Source organism: Muscardinus avellanarius, assembly GCF_963383645.1.
Source record: "Muscardinus avellanarius genome assembly, chromosome: 15".
In the NCBI taxonomy this organism is placed as follows: domain Eukaryota; kingdom Metazoa; phylum Chordata; class Mammalia; order Rodentia; family Gliridae; genus Muscardinus; species Muscardinus avellanarius.
The window spans coordinates 20225594-20247924 of NC_137801.1; the positions used below are offsets into that span (position 1 = coordinate 20225594).

The window sequence follows — 22331 nt, forward strand, 5'->3', positions numbered from 1 at the left end:
CAAGCCCGTGCCACCACGCCAGTTTTTTTTTTTTTTTTTTGAAAGAGGGTCTTGCTAAGTTTCTGAGGATGAACTTGAACCTGCAATTCTCTTGTCTCAGCCTCCCAAATACTGGGATTATACTGCACCTGAAAAATAAACTATTTTTGTTTGTTTAAACAAGAGGTTTAAAGTAGGACCTCAAGCATCTAGGCAAGTGTTCTGCCACATTCCTGGCTCAGAATTTTAAGTTCTTTGCTATTAAATAAAAAAAAAGTTTCTTTCAGAACAAATTAACAAGGTAATAAAAATAATGAACATTCCCAATACTACCACTGTTAATCCACATTCTATGTCCTTACATATATATCTGTAAAACTGAATCCTTGTTTTTGTTCAGTTTCCACCCACTGAGGTACTGGACCAAGAAAACTCTTCACAGGAGAGCTAGGAAAACTTATTCTGTAATTACACAATCTAGTAAGAAAGCTCCCCCCACTGTAAGCTTTACGAAGCCCACCTGGTAAGACACTCAAATAAAAATATTCTTGCCCATTACATGCCTATAATCACAGCTACTTGGAAGGATGAGGCAGGAGGACCACAAGTTCAAGGGTAGCCTGGGAAACTTAATGAGATTCTGTCTCAAAATAAAAAGATCCTGGAGTCAGGATCATGTAATCTCAGCATTTGGGAGGCTGACACAGGAGGACCACGGTTCACGGACAGCCTCAGCTACTTAGTGAGGCCCTTTGCAACTCAGTGAGACCCTGTTTCAAAGTAAAGAATAAAAATAGGGCTGGGGGTGTAGCTCGGAGGTAATATGTCTCTGGGTTCTATCCCCAGTACCCCCCCACACACATACACACGAAAAAAAGAAAGAAGATGATGATGATGATCCAGGGGCAAAGGCATATACCTCTAATAGCTACACCTGTGAGGTTGGGGCAAGAGGATCATGGGCTCAAGATCAGCCTGTAGTAGTTAGGGAGACTCTGCTTCAAAATAAAAAATAAGATTGGGGATGTAGTTCAGAGATAGAATGCCCCTGGGTTTAATTCCCAAGTTATTACACACACACGCACACACACATGCACACATGCATGCGCGTGAAGATGCAGAGGCTGAGACAAGAAAAATTCAGGTTTGAGTAAAGCCTCAGCAACTTAGTGAGAGCCTCAGTAACTTAGCAAGACCCTGTTTCAAAGTAAAATAAATAAATAAAAGGGCTCCAGATATAGCTCAGAGGTAAATGTCTCTAGGTTCAAACTCCAGTATCAAAACAAAACTAAATAAATAAATAATAGGCTGAGGATGTAGCTCAGTTTAAGAGTGTCTCTTGGTTCTCTACCATTGGGGAGTATATACGTATTCTATTTCTATTACTTATTTTTATTTATTTTGATATTGAAGGTTTAACTGAGAGGCATGCTATCTCTGAGCTACACCCCTAACCCTTTTTATGTTTTGCTTGGAAACATGTCACCCTATGTTGTTGAGTGTCTCACTGAATTTCTGAGGCTGGCTTTGAAACTGCAATCCTCTTGTCTCAATCTCTCCCAAGTATTGGGATTACAGGTTTGGGGCACCACTCCTAGTTTCTATTTTTTATTTTTTTGTGGTAATAGAGATTGAACTTATGGCCTCATGGCATGCCAATCAAATGCTCTACCACTAAGTGCCTGGCTTAATACCACATCTTTATAGGTATACAGAAGAAGTTTTAAAGGTGATGAGTGAAAAGAGCCCCATTAATTATTATAAAGTTGCTATATTTAAAATGACACACCTGTCTATCCACCTCTGGAAGCAGTAGAAGCAGTCGTTGTTGGCAATCTCCAGGAAGGACTGAAAAGGTGTGTTTGTTTATTAGTGCTCGAAGATTTGTATTAACTAGAATGGAGTCCGGTGTCTCAACATCAATGTCAGCACATTTAGTCCTTTTCATTTGCCCTAAAAAAAAAGGAAAAGAATCATTTCGACCTCCTTAAAGATGTTTGTACCTGAACTATAGCTTGCAGTGCAAAAGAAGTTAAATATCACATTGCGAAGAAGGTAAAACTGAAAAATCTTAGAAATTTCTTCCAAGGCTAACAAAACAAATTGTGTTCATTTATAGAGAATAAAAGAATACAATTTATCCTCCTTACAAAAAGAACAAGGTCTGCAACGTAGATTTTTCACCAGACTAAAGATAATCATTTCCCTTCAAAAGCTGAGGAAGTTTATGAGAAATAATAAATGACACACAAAATATCTTAAAAATAGAAAACCCAAGCCGGGCGTGGTGCTGCATGCTTGTAATATCAGCATTTGGGAGGCTGAAACATGAGGATCGCAGTTTGAGGACAGCCTCAGCTACTTAGTGAGGCCCTTTGCAACTCAGCAAGACCCTGCTTCAAAATAAAGAATAAAAAATAGGGCTGCGGGTGTAGCTTAAAGGTAGAATGGTCCTGGGTTCCATCCTCAGTTCCAGCAAAACAACAAAAACAAACAAACCAAAAACAGAAAGAAAAAAAATAGAAGGATGGGAATATATAGCTCTGTGGTAGTATACTTGCCCAGAATGAGCCAGGCCCTGGGTTCAATACCGAAAAACCTGGAAAAAGAAAGAAAGAAAAAAGAAAAGGAAAACCCAATCTCATCCTACCACCCTTTTTCTCTTTCCATGAATTTTTTTTGCCACTAATTTAATTTAAAATGCTAAAATGTTATAATTGAGTGGCTAAGCATTTTAGGAAATCTGTCTACAACTAGATGGTTATAGTCTTTAAAAACAATGACAGATTTGAGTACACAAAGAATTAAAATGTAAATTAAATATACAAGTAAAAGAATGAATTGAATAAAAACATTTGCAAATTATGACAAAAGTTATTATTCTTAACATAAAAAGTACCTTTACAAATCAGTAAGAAAAAATATCAAAAGAGAAGTGGGGCCAGGCATGGTGGTGCACACTTGTAATCCCAGCATTTGGGAGGCTGAGACAGGAGGATCATGGTTCAAGAACAGCCTCGGCTACTTAGGGAGGCCCTTTGAAACTCAGTGAGACCCTGCTTTTTTTTTTTTTTTGGTGGTACTGGGGTTCCTGGAAGCCCTTCTACCTCCGGGCTACACTCCCAGACCTATTTTTACATTTTTTTATTTGGAAACAGGGTCTCCTAAACCAGCACGCGCCACTGGCTTCGAACCTGCGCGATCCTCCTGTCTCTGCCTCCCAAGTGCGGGGATTATAAGCGTGCGCCACCACGCCCAGCTGAGACCCTGTTTTAAAATAAAAAATAGGGCTGGGGATATAGCTCAGAGGTAGAATGGCCCTGAGTTCAATTCTCAGCACCAAAAATTACCAACAACAAAAAAAGAGAGAAATGGGCAGAGAGAATTAGCAGGCAATTCATTCAGAGTCCACTAACTACAACCAAATGCTAAAATTTTAATTAAAAAATGGAAGTTAGTTGGGCGTGGTGGCAGACAGCCCCAGCTACTTAGTGAGGCCCTCTGCAACTTAGTGAGACCTTGTTTCAAAATGAAGATTTAAAAATAGGGCTGGAGTATGCCCCTGGGTTCCTTCCCCAGTACCACAAAAAATAAAACAAAATTAAAATAGAGCTAAGAGAAATATATAGAGTAAAAACACACAGAAATGAACAAAGTAAAGGAATGCCAGGCAAAAAACAAACATGAGAAAGCTGGTATATGTAACATTTATTAATATCAAACAAAAGAGACTTCAAGTAAAAAGATTTTTAAGTGACTGATCAGGTAAATAAATAATGCTAAAATTTCAATCCAAAAGGAAGATTTTAAATGTGAACTAGTGCTAGGCACAGTGATGCACGCCTATAATCTCAAGCTAGTTGGGAGGCTGAGGCTGGAGGATACTAAGTTTGAAGTCAGTCTAGGCAACTTACTGAGACGTTGTCTCGAACAATAAAATAAAGGATTGAGGATATAGCTCACTGGCAGAGTGCTTGAGGCATTGGATTCAATCCTGAGTTACTAGCTGGGTGTGGTGGCCCACTTTTGTAACCCCAGCATTCAGGAGGCTGAAACGGGAGGATCGCGTTTTGCGGACAACCTCAGCTACTTAGTGAGACCCTCTGCAACTCAGTGAGACCTGGTTTCAAATGCTCCTGGGTTCCATCCCCAGACTCACCCCCCCAAAAAAAAATCCTGAGTTACACACTCCGCCCCCAAAAAGCCTCAGGTATATGAAGTAAAAACTGATAGAATATCAGGGATAACTGGACAAATTCCAGCACATCTTTCACAATTATTACTCAATCAAGCATAATCAAGGTAGCCCTTCCCCCAAAAAAGGTGAATTATTTCAGATTAACAAGCTTGATCCAACAAATTCAGAATTCTGTTGATCAATTAAGAAAATTGTTGATCACTTAGGAAAATTCATTATAATTAGGACAAAAGCCAGGAGTGGTGGCGCACGCTTATAATCCCAGCATTTGGGAGGCTGAGACAGGAGGATCACAGTTTGAGGACAGCCTCAGCTACTACTTAGTGAGGCCCTTGCAACTCAGTGAGACCCTGTTTCAAAATAAAAAATAAAAAATAGGACTGGGGGTGTAGCTTAGAGGTAAAAATGCCCCTGGATTCCATCCCTAGTACTGCAAAACAAAAACAAAAACAAAAAAAAGACAAAAAAGCAGGTCTTGGCGCGTAGCACGCCAGATGGGGCCTGGGTCGTGGGACCCTGGGCCCCAGGCCGAACTGCGAGTAGCACGCCAGACCCCTGGAGAAACCGGGCCCAGAACAGAAAAAGATAAAGAAAAATATCAGAGAGGAGGTAAGAAAGCCCTTATGGATGCCAGGACACTGGAGATGCAGACAAAACTTATCTAAATGCACTGGAACTTATGGAAAAATTCGCCGTGAAAGAGGACTGCTATTTCTCTATATTGTTAAGAATCTCAGACATCACCTGTAAGGAGAGAGTTTAGCGGAGACCAAGGATAAATGCGGTGTTGAAAGAGTTCTCCGTGATGGTGGTGGAGACTCGTATTCAGGAGAAGCAGAAACCGGATCCTACCAACTTTATTTTTTTGGAGAAATTACACCAAATGTCGAATGCTACCATCACGCATGCTTAGGAACACTGGACAACATTCAGAGTGGAAAAAGAGCCTGGGAAGGATTTGAAACGGTGGAGGCAGTGGCAATGCCAGTGGCCAATACTCAGGGGAGGCAGAGATCTGATACATTACACCTGGAACCTTTGAAATAATAACCACAGAGACAGCGATCGGAACCTGCTGAGGGGTTAGGCGGGCGCCGGGGCCAGTGGCCGACATCGGAGCTTGTGTGAGGGAAGGCCACTACTGAGGCCTCCGTGGCTGGGATTGAAACCTGCCGAGGGGTTAGACCGATGCTGGGGCCAGCAAGGCCGGCAATGGAGCCTGCCGTGAGACAAGGCTTGTGCTGGGGCCTCCGAGGTCGGGTCCGGAACCTGCTGAGGGGTTAGGCTGGTGCTGGGGCCAGCGAGGCCGGCATCGGAGCCTGCTGTGAGGCAAGGCCAGTGCTGGGGCCTCCAAGGACTGGACCGGAGCCTGCTGAGGGGTTAGGCCGGTGCTGGGGCCAGTGAGGCTAGCATCAGAGCCTGCCATGAGGCAAGGACGGTACTGGGGCCTCCGAGGTCAGGATAAGAGCCTGCCGAGGGGTTAGGCCGGTGCTGGAGCCAGTGAGGCCGGCATCGGAGCCTGCCATGAGGCAAGGCCGGTACTGGGGCCTCCGAGGTCAGGATAAGTGCCTGCCGAGGGGTTAGGCCGGTGCTGGGGCCAGCGAGGCCGGCATCGGAGCCTGCCGTGAGGCAAGGCTGGTGCTGGGGCCTCCGAGGCCGGGATAAGAGCCTGCCGAGGGGTTAGGCCAGTGCTGGGGACAGCATGGCCGGCATCGGAGCCTGCCGTGAGGCAAGGCCGGTGCTGGGGCCTCCGTGGCCGGGATAAGAGCCTGCCGAAGGGTTAGGCCGGTGCTGGGGCCAGTGAGGCCGGCATCGGAGCCTGCCTTGAGGCAAGGCCGGTACTGGGGCATCCGAGGCCAGGATAAGAGCCTGCCGAGGGGTTAGGCCGGTGCTGGGGCCAGACAGGCCGGCATCGGAGTCTGCCGTGAGGCATGGCCGGTGCTGGGGCCTCCGAGGCCAGGATAAGGGCCTGCCGAGGGGTTAGGCCGGTGCTGGGGCTAGCGAGGCCGGCATCGGAGCCTGCCTTGAGGCAAGGCCGGTACTGGGGCCTCCGAGGCCAGGATAAGAGCCTGCCGAGGGGTTAGGCCGGTGCTGGAGTCAGTGAGGCCGGCATCGCAGCCTGCCGTGAGGCATGGCCGGTGCTGGGACCTCCAAGGCCAGTATCAGAGCCGGCCGAAGGGTTAGGCCAGTGCTGGGGCCAGCGAGGCCGGCATTGGAGCCTGCCATAAGGCAAGGCCGGTACTGGGACATCCGAGGCCGGGATAAGAGCCTGCCGAGGGGTTAGGCCGGTGCTGGGGCCAGCGAGGCCGGCATCGGAGCCTGCCGTGAGGCAAGGCCAGTGCTGGGGCCTCCGAGGACAGGACCGGAGCCTGCTGAGGGGTTAGGCCGGTGCTGGGGCCAGCGAGGCCGGCATCGGAGCCTGCCATAAGGCAAGGCCGGTGCTGGGGCCTCCGAGGCCAGCATCGGAGACTGCCTTGAGGCAAGGCCGGTACTGGGGCATCCGAGGCCGGGATAAGAGCCTGCTGAGGGGTTAGGCCGTTGCTGGAGCCAGCGAGGCCGGCATCGGAGCCTGCCGTGAGGCATGGCCGGTGCTGGGGCCTCCGAGGCCAGGATAAGGGCCTGCCGAGGGGTTAGGCCAGTGCTGGGGCCAGTGAGGCCGGCATCGGAGCCTGCCTTGAGGCAAGGCCGGTACTGGGGCCTCCGAGGCCAGGATAAGAGCCTGCCGAGGGGTTAGGCCGGTGCTGGAGCCAGTGAGGCCGGCATCGCAGCCTGCCGAGGGGTTAGGCCAGTGCTGGGGCCAGCGAGGCCGGCATCAGAGCCTGCCATAAGGCAAGGCCGGTACTGGGGCATCTGAAGCCGGGATAAGAGCCTGCCGAGGGGTTAGGCCGGTGCAGGGGCCAATAGCCAGCATGCCTGGGGTGAGGCAAGTTCACTCCTGCGACCTCCAAGGCCGGAACCAAAGCCAGCTTAGGGGTTAGACCGGTGCAGGGGCCAGCGAGACCAGAACTGGGGTCTCCCATGAGGCAAGGCCGCTGCTTGAGCCAGCGAGGTCTGGATCAGTTCACTGAGTAGCCAGGCCACTACTGGGACCATCAAGAGTGGGATCGGTACTTGCAACGCAGCATGCACAGAGAAATATCGCAGAAAATATAAATCAGACGCTTCTCTTAATCAGCAATAACTAGGAGGAAAAGGGCAATAGGAAGAGATTGAGCTATAGAAAGGGCCCTATAGTGAAGCAACTAATGTGACCAATCAGAGGGTATGTAATACTGGAGGACGGAGCCTCTTTAAAACGCAGGAGGTACATAAACAAATGTATCAAAGTAAATCACCAAAGAAGCGTGGGATGGAGGGAGGGGAGGGAATGGGATGGGGGCTGGAGGAGGACTAATTGGATGATGTGTGCTTGTGTATCCTCTCAAGGCTTGTACTCCAATGTGATTGATATATGACAATGCACCAATTTAAAAAATAAATTAATAAAAAAATTTAAAAAAAAGCATGTCTTAATAATTTCAAGTATTTGCTATAGTAATAATATCTACAATAGATAGGACTTCCGGGAAGATGGCGACAGAGGAAAGCGGGGCTTACGAGCCCCGCTAACAACCAATCTCTTACCACAGAATCAGTGCCTTTCATAGCCAGAAAACACCATCAGCAGAGAAACAAAAAATGTAATTACAAGGGACAGAGAAAAAGAGGGCTGGAAAAACGAGACACCAGAAACCAGACCGCAGTGCTGCAGCCGGAGCCACGGCGTGGAGCGGCGGGTGCCATCTTCTTTTGCAGCACCAGGCACCAGAGAGGAAGGGAACTCATAACAGAGCTCAGAGCCACAGAGGAGATAAGCCAGCCTCACGCCTGAGGACACAGCAGCAGCGCCTTACTGCCGGTGGCAGCGGCGAGCTCACCAGACGGCTCTAGACCAATGCACTCAACAGCCCACCAGGCTCCAGAGAGGAGCGGTGGACAGCAAGCCGAGGTGAGCCGCTGTGGAATAGCCGGGCGGGATTCGGCCGATTTCTCAGCGCAGGGAGCATCTAAAGATCCCAGGGGCTGGGCTCTGCACACCTTGCAGGGACTCAGAGTACATCTCAAAACCAGAGAAGAAATACGCCAGCCTCACGGGCGAGGGTGTGGCAACAGTGCCATATTGCCACTGGCAGCAGCAGCAGCGAATTCACCAAGTCCACTACAGTTACATCTGCGCACTCAACAACAGTGAGTCAAATTGCGGGCCCTGGAGGAGAAATCCCAGTACTGACTCCCAGGGACTTGACCCAGTGGGGGAGTGGTGGTGGCAGAGATATCACACCATAGGAGAATGCCCAACCTGGCAACCCCCATGGTCTAAAGCAGCCTTGAATGACTCCCTGGGTCTGAGACTCTGCCATACAACCCAGTAAAAAAGTAGTGGTGACTGAGATACCACAGACTCGAGATCCAGAGCACCTTAAGTGAAGTCGTAGTGACCCAAGGGAACAACCCAGAGAAGGACAGGTCCAGGAAACTTATAGAACTCCCTTTAGACAGGATCGGAGAAGAGGATCCCCACGCCACATAATTGTCAAAATGACCAATGTGGAAGTCAAGCAGAGAATCTTAAAGGCAACAAAAACAAAGGGCCAAGTGACATTCAGAGGCAAACCAATTAGAATCACTCCAGACTTCCCAAACCAAATCATGAGAGCCAGAAGGGCTTGGAATAACATATTCCAAACTCTGAAAGAAAACAACTTCCAGCCAAAAATTTCCTACCCAGCAAAACTTTCTATCAAATTAGATGGGGAAATAAGAAACTTCCACGACAAACAGAAACTGAAGGAATTTATGTCTTCAAAACCAGCGCTAGAGAAAATACTCAAAGAGATTAACTACAAAGAAGAAATAGGTAACTCACACCAGCACCAGAGAAACAAGATTTTCCATTCAACAGACAACTAAGATTGGTTATCTGTGGAGATTCATTATTTATGTTAGTCTTTCACCTATCTCTAAATTGTATTGTTTGCTTTTATTGTTGCTAATTTTTAAAATTTCTAGTTGGAATACTAATATACCTTCAGATATAGCATTTGGAAATATTTTATCCCATTCTATCAGTAACTTTTAACTCGGTTTACATTGTCTTTGGATATACAATATGCTTTTATTTTTAAGGGAGTTTGTTTACCCTTTTGTTGCCTATGCCATTGAAATCATATCTAAGAAATCACTGCCAATTTCAATGTTGTGAGGTTTTATGACCCAGATTTTCTTCTAAAAGTTTACAGTCTTAAGATTTATATTTAGGTCTTTTATATATTTTGAGTTAATATTTGTATATGGTGTTACGTAAGGGTCCAATTTTATTCTTTTTCATGTAATTATTTTTCAACAATATTTAGTTAAAAGATAATTATTTCCTCCACCAAATGTTCGTGGAAACCTTGTCAAAAATAACTTGACAATATATGGAAGAATTTATCTCTAGGCTTTTATTTAACTCCAATGGTTCATATATCTGCCTTTATAACAGTACTACACTGTTTCAATTATTGTAGCTTTATATGGTTTGAAATCAGAAAATATACATTTTCTAGCTTTGTTCTTTTTCGAGATCATTTTGGGTATCTAGAGTCCATATTCCATATTAGGATAGATTTTTTGTGCAAAATAAATAAATAAATATATGATAGTTTCACCTTAAAAAAGAAAAAGAAAGAAATATTATCTGGTAAGAAAGAAAGCAAAAATAAATATTGAAATGTTATCCTTAAGTCATCAAAAGCTTGGTATCAGACAAATCAAACTGTTATGTGAGATTATCAACGTTAATACTGGATAAATTGCTATAATACTATATGTCAACCACTAAGCCAAGCATGGGAAGGAGGGATGGGGAGGGAATGGGGTGGGGATCGGGTAGGGGCTAACTGGGCGATGTGTACATGTATATCTACAAAAGTATTATTTTTATCCCATTATGATGTATGAATACAGTGCACCAAGAAAATAAATTAAAATAATAAATAATAATATCCACAATAAAAGCATCTGCAAAACACTAAGATAAGAACTGCCAAGGGCCAAGCAGTATTTAAAGCATTTGCATATCCTAACTGACTTGTTATTTTTCACACAATTCTATGATATAGGTAATATTTGGGGTTTTTTTTTTTTTTTTAAGATGGTATCTCACTATGTTGTCCAGGCTGGCCTTGAACTCCTGAGTTCAAACAATTCTTTGTAGGAGTAGGGATTACAGGCAGGCTCCATCATACCTGGCTAAAGTAGGTAATTTTTTTCTTTTTTCTTTTTTTTTCTTTTTTTTTGGTACTGGAGATGAACCCGAGCATTCTACCTCTGAGCTAAACCTCCAGACTTATTTTTTATTCCTTAATTTGAAACAGGGTCTTACTAAGTTGCAAGGGCCTTATTATTAAGTACTTCAGGCTGGTCGTGAACCTGTGATCCTCCTGTCTCTGTCTCCCAAGTACTGGGAGTACAAGCATGAGCCACCACACCCGGCTACATCATAATTATTAACCCATTGCAAAGGTGAACAAAGTGAGGCCCAGATATGAAAATTTGCAAGTTAATTAGTTTCAGTGTAGCACCCTGAATCCTGAAATTATAGTTTCAGAGTCTGGTGCTTACCTGTACCTGCAGGTATCATATGGCGTATGATTGCTAACCAGAAGATACTGCAGTTAAAGCTCATAATAAAAACATTAACAAAAATCCCTATATCTTTGGAAATGGACAATGACAATAACAGAAATTACCAAAATAACTCCTGGGACAAAAAAATTTAAAACTTTTTCAAAAAAATGATAACAAAAATACTACTTGAGATCTAAAGGTAAATGCTGTCCAAACTTTTTTTTTTGGGGGGGGGTGCAGATTGAACCAAGATGTATTCTACCTCTGAGATATACCTCCTGCCCCGCCGTTTTTATTTTGAGACAAGGTCATGCTGAGGCTGGCTTTAAACCTGTACCCCTCCTATCTCAGCTCCAAACACTTGTAGTAGTACCAAGTGGTTTCTACATTCAGTCCCAGTCTTCTTGACAAAAGACACTTTAAATTTAATGAAATGGCCAGGCATGGTGGCGCACGCTTGTTATCCCAGTACTTGGGAGGCTGAGACAGGAGGAAGTTCAAAGCCAACATCAGCAGCTCAGTGAAACTCTCAGCAACTTAGTGAGACCCTGTTTCCAAATAACATATAAAATAGGTCTGGAGGTGAGGCATGGAGGTTGAAGGCCTCTGGGTTCCATCCCCAGTACCACAAAAAATAAAGAAATAAATGAATTAAAGAAATGAAATCACAATATACACACTAATCAGTTTTGTTTAATTTCACTGAATATCTTGAACACCTTTCAAATTATCAAAAAGAAACCAATCTTCAGCCGGGCGTGGTGGCGCACGCTTGTAATCCCCGCACTTGGGAGGCGGAGACAGGAGGATCGCGCTGGTTCGGAACCAGCCTTGCTGGCTTAAGAGACCCTGTTTCCAAATGTAAAATAGGTCTGGGAGTGTAGCCCGGAGGTAGAAGGGCTTCCAGGAACCCCAGTATCACCAAAAAATAAAAAAATAAAATAAAAAATCAATCTTCTTCCCATGAAAAAAGCTGTATCAGCCAAGTGTGTTGGCACATGCTTGTTATCTCAGTACTTGGGAAGCTGAGACAGGATTGCAGGTTCCTGGCTAGGCTTAGCACTAAGTGAGGCCCTCTGCGACTTAATAAGACCCTGTTTCAAAATAAAGAATAAACACAGAACTAGGGGTTATAGCTCAAACGTAGAATGTCGCTGGGTTCAACCCCCAGTACTACCAAGAAGGAAAAAAAACCCACAAAAAACCAAAGACAAAAACCAAAGCCGCACCACACTCCAACGTGCATACCATGACTAATTTAACTGTATTCTGGCTGATGGTCATGCCCATGGTTACAATGGTTTGTAAAAACAAATGTGCTGAGCTGGACATGGTGGGTCCTGTGTTCAATGCCCAGTACCACAAAACAAAAACAAGAAGAATACAACTCAGAGCTTCTGTGACTGGGAAGAACAGCCTTTTTTCCACTTTCCTACATAGTAGCTCATGGAACTGGAGAGTCAGCATTGCTCAAATGATTTTTACTATTTTTGCATTCATTATTCAATATTTTGCACTGCACTCTTCAAATCCGCATCAAACTTCAGTTTAAATTTTAACTGTTTTGCCAGGCATGGTGGCACAGGCTTGTAATCCCAGCACTTGGGAGGCTAAATCAGGAGGATCACACAGGTTTGAACCAGCCTCAGCTACTTAGTGAAGCTCTCAGGAACTTAGTGCGACCCTGTTTCCAAATAAATTATAAAATAGGGCTTGGATGTAGCCCAGAGGTAGAAAGCCCCTGGGTTTTACCCCTAGTACCACAAAATGGGGGGGGGGGGGAGAAACAGGGTCTCACTAAGTTGCAGGTCTCACTAAGTAGCTGAGGCAGTCCTTAAACTCAGATTCAGTCTCAGCCTTCCAAATGCTGGGATTACAAGTGTGTGCCACCACACCTGGCTACTATTCCAATTTTCTTCAATTTACCTTTCTTTTCACTTGATCTTTCAGTATTTCCAATATAACTTTAAATTTCGCTTTCACATTATTGAACATTCTGCTTTTATACCACTGGATATTCTGGAACTCTTTATTCTCTTTTTAAATAATAGTGTCCTGATCTTTCAAGGATTTAATTTCTTTCTTCATTTCTTTCTGTGACTATTAGTTTTTAAAGTCACTTGTTTTTTATATTGCCTTCTTTCTGGACTCTGTATCTTTTGTTCCTATCTCTCACAAAGGAGAGTTTCTTCAAAGATGATTCTTAGTAATCTCTTGAAAAGAGAAACACTAAACAGATGACTGAAATTCTGTGAACATGGGAAGGTCTTGTCTAAGGGGCTTCAATGAGGGGTTATGAAGATAATCTGTTTAGCTGGGAACGTGTACATTTGCTTACAGACTTTTTTCTCTAAGGCTCTAAAATTTTTCTCTCTCTCTCTCTCTCTTTCTTCCCCTCCTTCCCTCCCTTCCTTTCTTTCTCTCTTGTTACAGGGAATGAACAGAGGTATCCCCGGCTCTATTTTTATTTGGAAACAGGGTCTCTCTAGGTTGATGAGTCTTACTACTTGCTGAGGCTGTCTTTGAACCTGTGGTCCTCCTCTCAAGTCCTGGGATTACAAGTGTGCACCACCATGCCTGGCCCCAATCTCTTTATCTCCTGCTGAAGCACTGTGGGAGAAGGAAGGAAATAGTGCTGGTAGTAATATGCCTCAAGATAACATTCTGGAAGCCAAGCAGGAGAAATCACTTTTCAATATTTGTATTTTACTTGATTTCCCACACTTTAGAACAGTACCTTATTATCTACCCTCATCTATTTTTAGTGCTGTCCCTAAAATACAATTCTTTTCATTCAATTTCACCTCAAATTAAACCTCCTATCTTCTGCCTGGGGGAAGCAACAAGCTGCTTCTCCTGTGAACTCTTGCCTTACTTCTCTCTTCTGTAACAGGTCATCTCTCCAAGTCTTGAGGTGTCCTGTGCTCTGCAGCCATACTTGGCTAGGTTATTACTGACAAGGGCTTTTCGCTCCACCCAGTTTTCATCTTTCAGAATTTGTTGACACCTGCCCATTTGGTTATCTCCTTATTTTCTTCACCTGAATGGATTGAATCTTTTGTACTTCCATACTTTTAGTGGAAATTCTGAGGATCAGGAAAAAAAAAGATTCATCTTGCCATATTTAATTATAAAATCTTCCATCTTTTGTCTACACAAATAACATGTAAATAATGTAGGACAAAGCAACCTACGGGTAGAAAGAGAAATAGCCACAAAATGACTGATAACAGAGCTTTCTCTGAAAAGAAGTTTGATATGGGGAGGAATATAAAAATAACATAAAGAATATAAAATAAGAAAAAGAATATAAAAATAATACCTCAAAAGTGAACAGGGAATAAAAAAAAATAGAAAAAAGGCAAATCAATTCTGCCTGTGTTTCATTTTTTAAAAATAATTATGCCAGGTGGCACTGTAGTTCAGTGGTAGAGCACTTGCCTAGCAAAGCACAGGCCTTAGGTTCAATCCTCAGCACCACAATTACAACAAAAAAGTAATCATGTGAACAGAAGAAATACATATGGCTATTCTTTGCTATAAAACTCAGATCACGCATTAAACTGAGCCAAATAGCTGAGGAATTTCAAACCTATAACTGACAAATCATGGCAATGAAAACCAAAGTCTCTATAAACTAACTTACTTGTGTGCAGTCTGTCAGACCTCTGGAAAGACTTCTTCCCCAAGCCTAGCAAAGGACTTTCCACTTTAACTGAGGAAGAAAAGCTGGAGTTTGAATTCTGGGGGCTGCTTGACTGTCCATCAGATTGCTTTCCTTCCCATATTGCTAGGGGAAAAAAATACATAAAGACTGGTGGCACTGAGGTTACAGACAGAAATCAGACAATCAATGCAACAACCATTCCATATTAATCGAAGGGAGAGATGTATGAGGAAATACAGCTCTGGCTAATGTGTTCTGAGTCTGAGAATTTTTTTTTTTTTTTTTTTTTTTTTGGGTGGTACTGGGTGTGGAACCCTTCTACCTACGGGCTACACTCCCAGACCTATTTTATATTTTATTTGGAAATAGGGTCTCTTAAGCCAGAGAGGCTGGCTTCGAACCTGCAGGATCCTCCTGTCTCTGCCTCCCAAGTGCGGAGATTACAAGCTTGCTCCACCACGCCCATCTTAAGAATTTCTTTTTCTTTATGGTAACAGGGATTGATCCTAGGAGCATTCTACTGTTGAACTACACCCCCAGCCCAATTTTATTTTTTAATTTGGAAACAGTCTCGCTAGGCTGATGAATTCCACTACTTGCTGAGGCTGTCCTCAAACCTGTGATCATTGTCTCAGCCTCTCGAGTACTGGGATTATAGGTGGGCACCACCACACTCAGTCTGAGAATTTAAGTAAAATAAAATGCATTCCTTCTTCCAAGCATACTTTTTATCTCCTTTATAACAAAAATACAAAGTTCTACAAGACTAAGAATTTTGATTCCATACCAAATCCATTGAGTAAGCTTATAGCATCAAATTGAATTATGTAGCTGGGAGTTGTGCCACAAGCTTGTAATCCCAGTCCTTGGGAGACTGAGAAAGGAGGATCACCGCAGCCAGCCTCAGCTACTTAGGTCCTCCGCAACTTAGTCAGACCCTGTTTCAAAATAAAGAATAAAGCCGGGCGTGGTGGCGCACGCTTGTAATCCCTGCACTTGGGAGGGGAGACAGGAGGATCGCGCAAGTTTGAAGCCAGCCGTGCTAGCTTAAGAGACCCTGTTTCCAAATAAAAAGTATAAAAATAGGTCTGGGAGTGTAGTCCAGAGGTAGAAGGGTTTCCAGGAACCCCAGTACCACACAAACACACACACACACACACACAAAAGAATAAAAAATAGGGCTGCAGTTGTAGCTTGGAAGGACAATGCCTCTGGGTTCAATCTTGAGTACCAAGCAAAAAATAAAATAAAATAAAAATTGAATTATAAAATATAATATAAAGTCTTTAGGCTAGCTTCAATTAAAACCAAAACACAACAGTGAAATCCAAATGCTTTGTAGATATTCCAATAAACTGAAAGGTCATATGTATTCCTAAAAAAAATCTTTTATTTTTAAAAGAGAACAGTAACAAGTTCACTTTGATTTGATCTCTTAGAAACAACATTTTTTTTTTTTTGGTGCTACTAGGAATTTAACCCAGAGGCATTCTGAACTACACCCTCAGCCCTACTTTATGTTTCATTTTGAAACAGTGTCTCACAAAGTTGCTGAGGCTAGCTGAGAACCTATGATCCTACTATCTCAGCCTCCCAAGTATCAGTATTGCAGCCATGCAAAGCCATACATACCTGGCTAACAACAGACAAAGGTATTGATTAGAAGCTTCCAAATATTATTAGGTTAGATGTACTGGAAGTTGGCCGCTGCATTCCTTCTTACACACTAATCCCACTGATGTGCTTTTAAATAACTGCATATCTTACCTAAACCCTTTTCATTTATAGTAAATACATTTATTTTGACGATTTGGCAGTATAGGATTGTATAAATACAGGAATTTAAAAATGGTACAATATGTAAATTCATAAAACCAACATAGAATTACTGGCCAAAAAAAAAAGGGCAAACTGCTTACCAGGTTTGGCAGGTAGAGAGTCACTGGCTGCTTTGACAGTCTTGAGAGAGAGGTGCTGATTGGAGGAGATGGACATGCTTGGCCTGCATTGTTGCTGCTGCTGCTGCTTCTTCTGTTGTTGCTGCTTTAAAGCCTATAAAGAGACAACTGACTATAAGAAATAAATTAGCTTTTAGTAGTAATAAAAAGTAAATAACTTAAAGTGATGAGAAGCATGCTGCTCATTCAATTTCTTTAAAATCTATCAAGCAAAGACCCAAATTAAACACACTAAACATGACCTAAGTGATCCCTAGAGTTTAGATATTTTCTGCCAATGTTAGTCAAGTCATTAACATTTGTTAGAACTTAAAATCCCACAGTAAGACAAGGACCAAGGACTTAGGAATCTTATAATCAAAGAATTAGGTATTTGTATCAATTCTGGAGGCAGAATTCTAAGCTCTATACCAAGAAGAGTCCAATTTGAATGAACACTACATAGAAATGCAAACTTAAGCTTCAGAGGCACTACATTTTCAACAAAAGATTGTAAATGACTAAGTTATTTTGGGTAAGAGTAATGAGACTGGTCCCAATGATCACATCTCAGCAATTTATAGCAATGCAGTAAACACAAAGGAAGACTAGACGATACTAAGTTTTAAAAACAGTCTGGCTTCTTCTGGCTATTTGAGATTATTCGGTATGATATTTAATTTAATTTAATTTATAGAATATATTTGGCAATGTTATATAAAATTTACAAAAAACAAAGAAATTCCCAAACTTTAATCATGAAAATACATGAGAAAAATTTTCTTACTCAAGATTCAGAAAGAAAACTTACGCATAAGAAAAATTTCCAAAAAAAACCCAAAAATTTATGACTTTGCTAAGTTGCGTGTTTCAAGCTTTTTATTTTTTTCTTTTTCTTCTTCCAGCACTGAGGATTGAACCCAGGGGCATTCTACCTTTGAGCTACGCCCTAGCCCTATTTTTTATTCTTTATTTTGAAACTGAGTCTAAGTTTCAGAGGGGCTCAATAAGTAGCTGAGGCTGGTTGCAAACCTGCAATCCTCCTGTCTCGACATCCCAAATACTGAGATTACAAGTATGCACCAGCATGCCCAGCTACTTGTTTCAGGCTTTAACCTTCAGGACTATCATTCTGAAAAATACAGAATAACCACCTACTTTCCAGTATACCATCAATATTGTGGTGATGGTGAAAAACTAAGGGTTATGTGTTGGGCTTAGATTCACCTAAATCACTTATAATAGGTGATTTAGCCATGATGGTACAGATTCTAATTCCAGCTATTCAGTAGGCTAAGGCAGGAGAATTTCCAGTTCAAAGCCAGACTGGGCAACTTTGCAAGATCCTGTCCCCAAATAAAAAATAAAGGACTGGGATGGAACTCAGTGGTAAAGTGCCCCTGAGCTCAATCCCCCGCACTACACACAAATATAATTTTTTTTAATTATAGGAGAGGTAAAGGCCAACTTTTTTTTGGTGGGGGGGGGTGGTACTGGGGTTTCTGGAAGCCCTTCTACCTCTGAGCTACACTCCCAGACCCCATTTTTAATATTTTTATTTGGAAACAGGGTCTCTTAAGCCAGCACGGCTGGCTTCGAACCTGCGTGATCCTCCTGTCTCTGCCTCCCAAGCACGGGGATGACAAGCGTGCGCCTCCACGCCCAGCAGGACAACGTATTTTTTTTTAAAGCCCCACTAATTATGGTTTACTCTCTCATTCTTTGCAACTGGACCAAAGATGTCAATAGGCTTCTCCAGTGATGAGCCCCCAGTTCTTCATCCTGCTCACAGAGGAGTGACCATGTTCCTGCACATTTGCCAATGCTTGACATAATTAAGTCTCTTCACTTATACCAAAATCTGAGGACAGAGTTATTCTGACATTTTATTTATTTATTTATTTATTTATTTATTTATTTATTTATTTATTTATTTATTTGTGGTACTGGGATTCCTGAAAGCCCTTCTACCTCCAGGCTACACTCCCAGACCTATTTTTTTTTTACATTTTTATTTGGAAACAGGGTCTCCTAAGCCAGATCACATGGCTGGCTTCGAACCTGTGCGATCCTCCTGTCTCCGCCTCCCAAGCGCAGGGATTACAAGCGTGCGCCACCATGCCCGGCCTATTCTGATATTTTAATGTTTCTCTAAATTACTAGTGAGTTTATATTTATTGGTCATTTGCATTTTTAAAAATCCAAAGTTGGTTCTTTGAAAAGCTTGGTAAGACAAGGCACTGGCAAAGAGTACTGGGGAGAAGAAGACACATTATAAATGAGCATCACTGAGAAGCAAAAAGGTAACATGAAAACACGGTATAATTTTATGCCAATATTTTAAAAATTAGGTGAAATGGACCATTTTTAGGAAAAATAAGTTTCTAAAAGTGGCTCAAAAAAGCAGAAAACCAAAAAGCTAATAATAAAATAGTAAAATATTAGAAAAATTATTTCAAAACTATTATTTAAATAAGCTTAGGAAAGGATAATTTTCTACAATTTTATTTTAAAATTTAGAAAAAAGAGAACTATAAAACTTATTTTATGGTATTAAAATAATCCTGGTTTCAAAAGTGCACTTCGGCAAGGTGTAGCGGAACATGCTCATAATCCTTGTACTTGGGAGACTGAGAGTAGGAGGATTTCGGATTTTAGGTCAGCTACAGCAACTTAACGAGATCCTGTTTCAATATAAAAAGGGCTTGGGATATAGCTTAGAGACAGAATGCCCCTGGCTTCAATTCCCAGTGGGTATACACAAAAACAGTGCAACAAAATAGTATAACATTCTGGGGATGGAGCCCAGAAGTATTCTACCTCCGAGCTGCACCCCCAACCAAAAGTGTGTGGGTTTGGGGATAAAACTGAGCTACACCTCCTGACCTATTTTTTTTTTTTTCTTTATTTTGAAACAGGGTCTAAGTTAAGGAGGGCCTCAGTAGCTGAGGCTGTTTGCGAACTGTGATCCTCTCATCTCAGCCTCCGGAAGGCTGGGATTACAAGCGTGCACCACTATGGCCAGCTTATTATTCTACCCCAGTACCACACACACACAAAAAGGAAATTCTATGTTACCTCAATAAAATTCAAAGAAAACAAATCTAAAAATTTCAATATCTATTCATGATTTTAACAAACATACAAATTTATTAGCAAACTTGGAAACAAAATAGGAATTTCAAAAATGTGATTAAAAAAAGAGTAATCTTAGTACTTGGGAAGCTGAGACATGAGAAGCACAGGTTCACAGCCAGCCTCTGCAACTTAGTGATGCCCTCTGCAACTTAGTGAGACTGCTTCAAATTTAAGAAATAAAAAGGGCTGAGGGTAGAGCTTGGAGGTAGAATGCCCCTAGGTTCAATCTCCAGTGGCAAAAAAAGGTGAAAAGATACTATCAAAAACATACAATGGATATTATACACAGAATTGCATAATTACTAACATATAGTTGGGATATTAAATTAAAATGTCCATTTAATAGGACCTAATGTGAAAGCTTTCAAAAATTTTCAGAGACTGCCAGGATCATGTGCTTTTATTGTGGAAATTACTTGAGGTAAACAGAGTAGCGATGCTTACCTGCTTTAGTGCCTTCTTGCTGTGCTTCTGTGATGGAGAAATGACTTTACCTGCTGGGATGGTGGGTGACGGACAGCCAGAATGGGGAGAGGACGGCTGCGACAGTCTAGATGATACTGGGTGAAAAAATGACAATAAAACAATTTCATTATTAGAGTTGGTATCAAGCACCATTCCTTCCCCAGATGATATGCTGCTACCTGTGTTAGGAACTGTGACCAAACACTTTGGGGAAGGATCTTCTTTTGGAGGTCTACTGCAAACAGCCTCCCTTTTCAGTTTATTTCCTCAGAAAGTTCTAGTGGAGGATGATAGGATGGGGAAGGGATGGGTGTTAGTATTCATTACTCTTCATTGTGTGTCTGTGTACACAGTACTGGGGATTGAGCCCAGGGGTGTTCTACCTCCAGCTACACCTCCAGTACTATTTTATATTTTATTTTGAAATAGGGTCTCACTAAATTGCTGAGGCTGGCTTCAAACTTGTGATCCTCCTGTCTCAGCCTCCCAAGTACACTGGGAATCATCACATCCAGCAGTTTTCATTCTTTAAATTTTCAATAGAACCGATTGGAGAAATGGGAAGTAAAGCATAAATTATGAGCCAACTAATTAGATGAAAGTTAGAAAAGATCCTAAGACTCTGTGGACAGAATCTGTGTTCTTAGGGCAAGCCTAAGGTGACATAGTAATATCATACACTAAAAACCCCTCTGCTGACAGTTTAAAATGAAGGCAGTAAGCCCATTCCACCTCCAAAACTCTACCACTGTTTTAATCCTTACATTCCTTCACTTCTTTTCTTTTTCTTTTTCTTTTCTTGTGGTACTGGGGATGGGAACCAAGGGCATTCTACCACCGAGCTACAGCCCCAGTCCTTATTTTGTATTCTTTATTTTGAAACAGGGTCTCATACTGTGAGTTGCAAAGAGCCTCACTAGGTAGCTGAAGCTGTCCTCAAACCACAATCCTCCTGTATCAGCCTCCCAAGTGCTGGGATTACAAGTGTGCACCACCTACACGTGTGCCCAGCTCCCTCACTTCTTAATTCAACAGTTAAGGCTTCTCAGTGTGAGACAGCACTCAAGATTCCTCTAATAGGAGCAATGTAGGTTTGCACAGGATGTAACCACTTTCTACTTCATCACCAGCTGTTCTATGTAACCTGATGGGGTTTGGACATTTGCATTTTATGACAAAAAGACATTTGAAAATTTTAACGAAAAGTTATTATTCTTAATATAAAAAGTACCTTTACAAGTCAGTAAGAAAAAAATATCAAAAGAGAAATGGGGCCAGGAGTGGTGTGGTGGTGCATACCTGCAATCCTAGTATTTGGGAAGGCTGAGAGAGGAGGTTCACAAGTTCGAGGCCAGACTCAGCAATTTAGTGGGATCTTTAGCAACTCAGCAAGACCCTGTTCCAAAATAAAAAGGTCTGTGGGTTTAGCTTGGAGGTAGGATGCCCCTGGGTTCAATCCCAGTAGCAAAAAGTAAATAAGTAAGTAAATTAAACAAATAAATGAAATAGGGCTGCAGTGTATAGTTCAGTGGTAGAATGACCTTTGGTTCAATCCCTAGTATCACATACAACAACAAAAAAAGTTTAAAAGCTACATAAATATGGTTTGATCTATACAGGTTTAACAACTGTATCTAAATTCCTTTTGTTCCAGAAAAGGTCCGTCGGTACGATTACAAGTTGTGGCTGGTCACCTGGGACAGTGGGCAAGAATAGAAGGGCTGGGGGAGTTCCTGGGAAACTGTCTTGCTCCTTGATCTAGATACTGGCTCACTGTGCAACAAGCTGCTGATTTATAACACGTGTACTTTAATGTATACATATTATGCTTCGATAAAACTTTTATTTTGTGTGGATCTGGGGATTGAACCCAGGGGCATTCTATCTCTGGGCTACACCCCCAAATCGATTTTTTATTCTTTGGTTTGAAACAGGATCTCAATGAATTGGGCCTAAGTAGCTGAGGCTGGCCATGAACCGGGATCCTCCTGTCTTCGCCTCTCAAATGCTGGGATTACAAGTGTGTGCCACCATGCCCAGCCATAAGAACTTTTAAAATAGGCAAAGCAAATCTACAATGACAAGTCAAGACAGTGGACACATTTTTTTACCTAAACATATTTAAAAATATAAAAACTGTATATGTTTATAAGGGTACTGTATGTGATATTTTAATACAATAAATCTAAGAGTGTAGCTGTCTCTTCTACATATGATTTCACTTTCTTTGGATACAGATGCAGTAATAGGATTGCTGGGTCATATGGTAGTTATATTTTTCACTTTTTGAGGAACC

At 42.2% G+C, this 22331-nt stretch overlaps 1 protein-coding gene across 2 annotated transcripts in view; it reads right to left on the reverse strand.

Annotated features, from left to right (window-relative positions):
* Nucleotides 1-22331, reverse strand: part of ASXL2 (ASXL transcriptional regulator 2) — a gene marked incomplete at both ends in the record, with an annotated part of 115963 nt that overhangs the window by 14292 nt on the left and 79340 nt on the right. The window contains 4 exons of one of the 2 annotated variants that reach the window (XM_080711755.1): nt 1769-1932; nt 14475-14618; nt 16415-16547; nt 20015-20130. In XM_080711755.1, the coding sequence (XP_080567881.1) occupies nt 1769-1932; nt 14475-14618; nt 16415-16547; nt 20015-20130 (557 nt within the window). The remainder of the gene's footprint in view (nt 1-1768; nt 1933-14474; nt 14619-16414; nt 16548-20014; nt 20131-22331) is intronic. The other variant, XM_080711756.1, reaches the window with a different exon arrangement.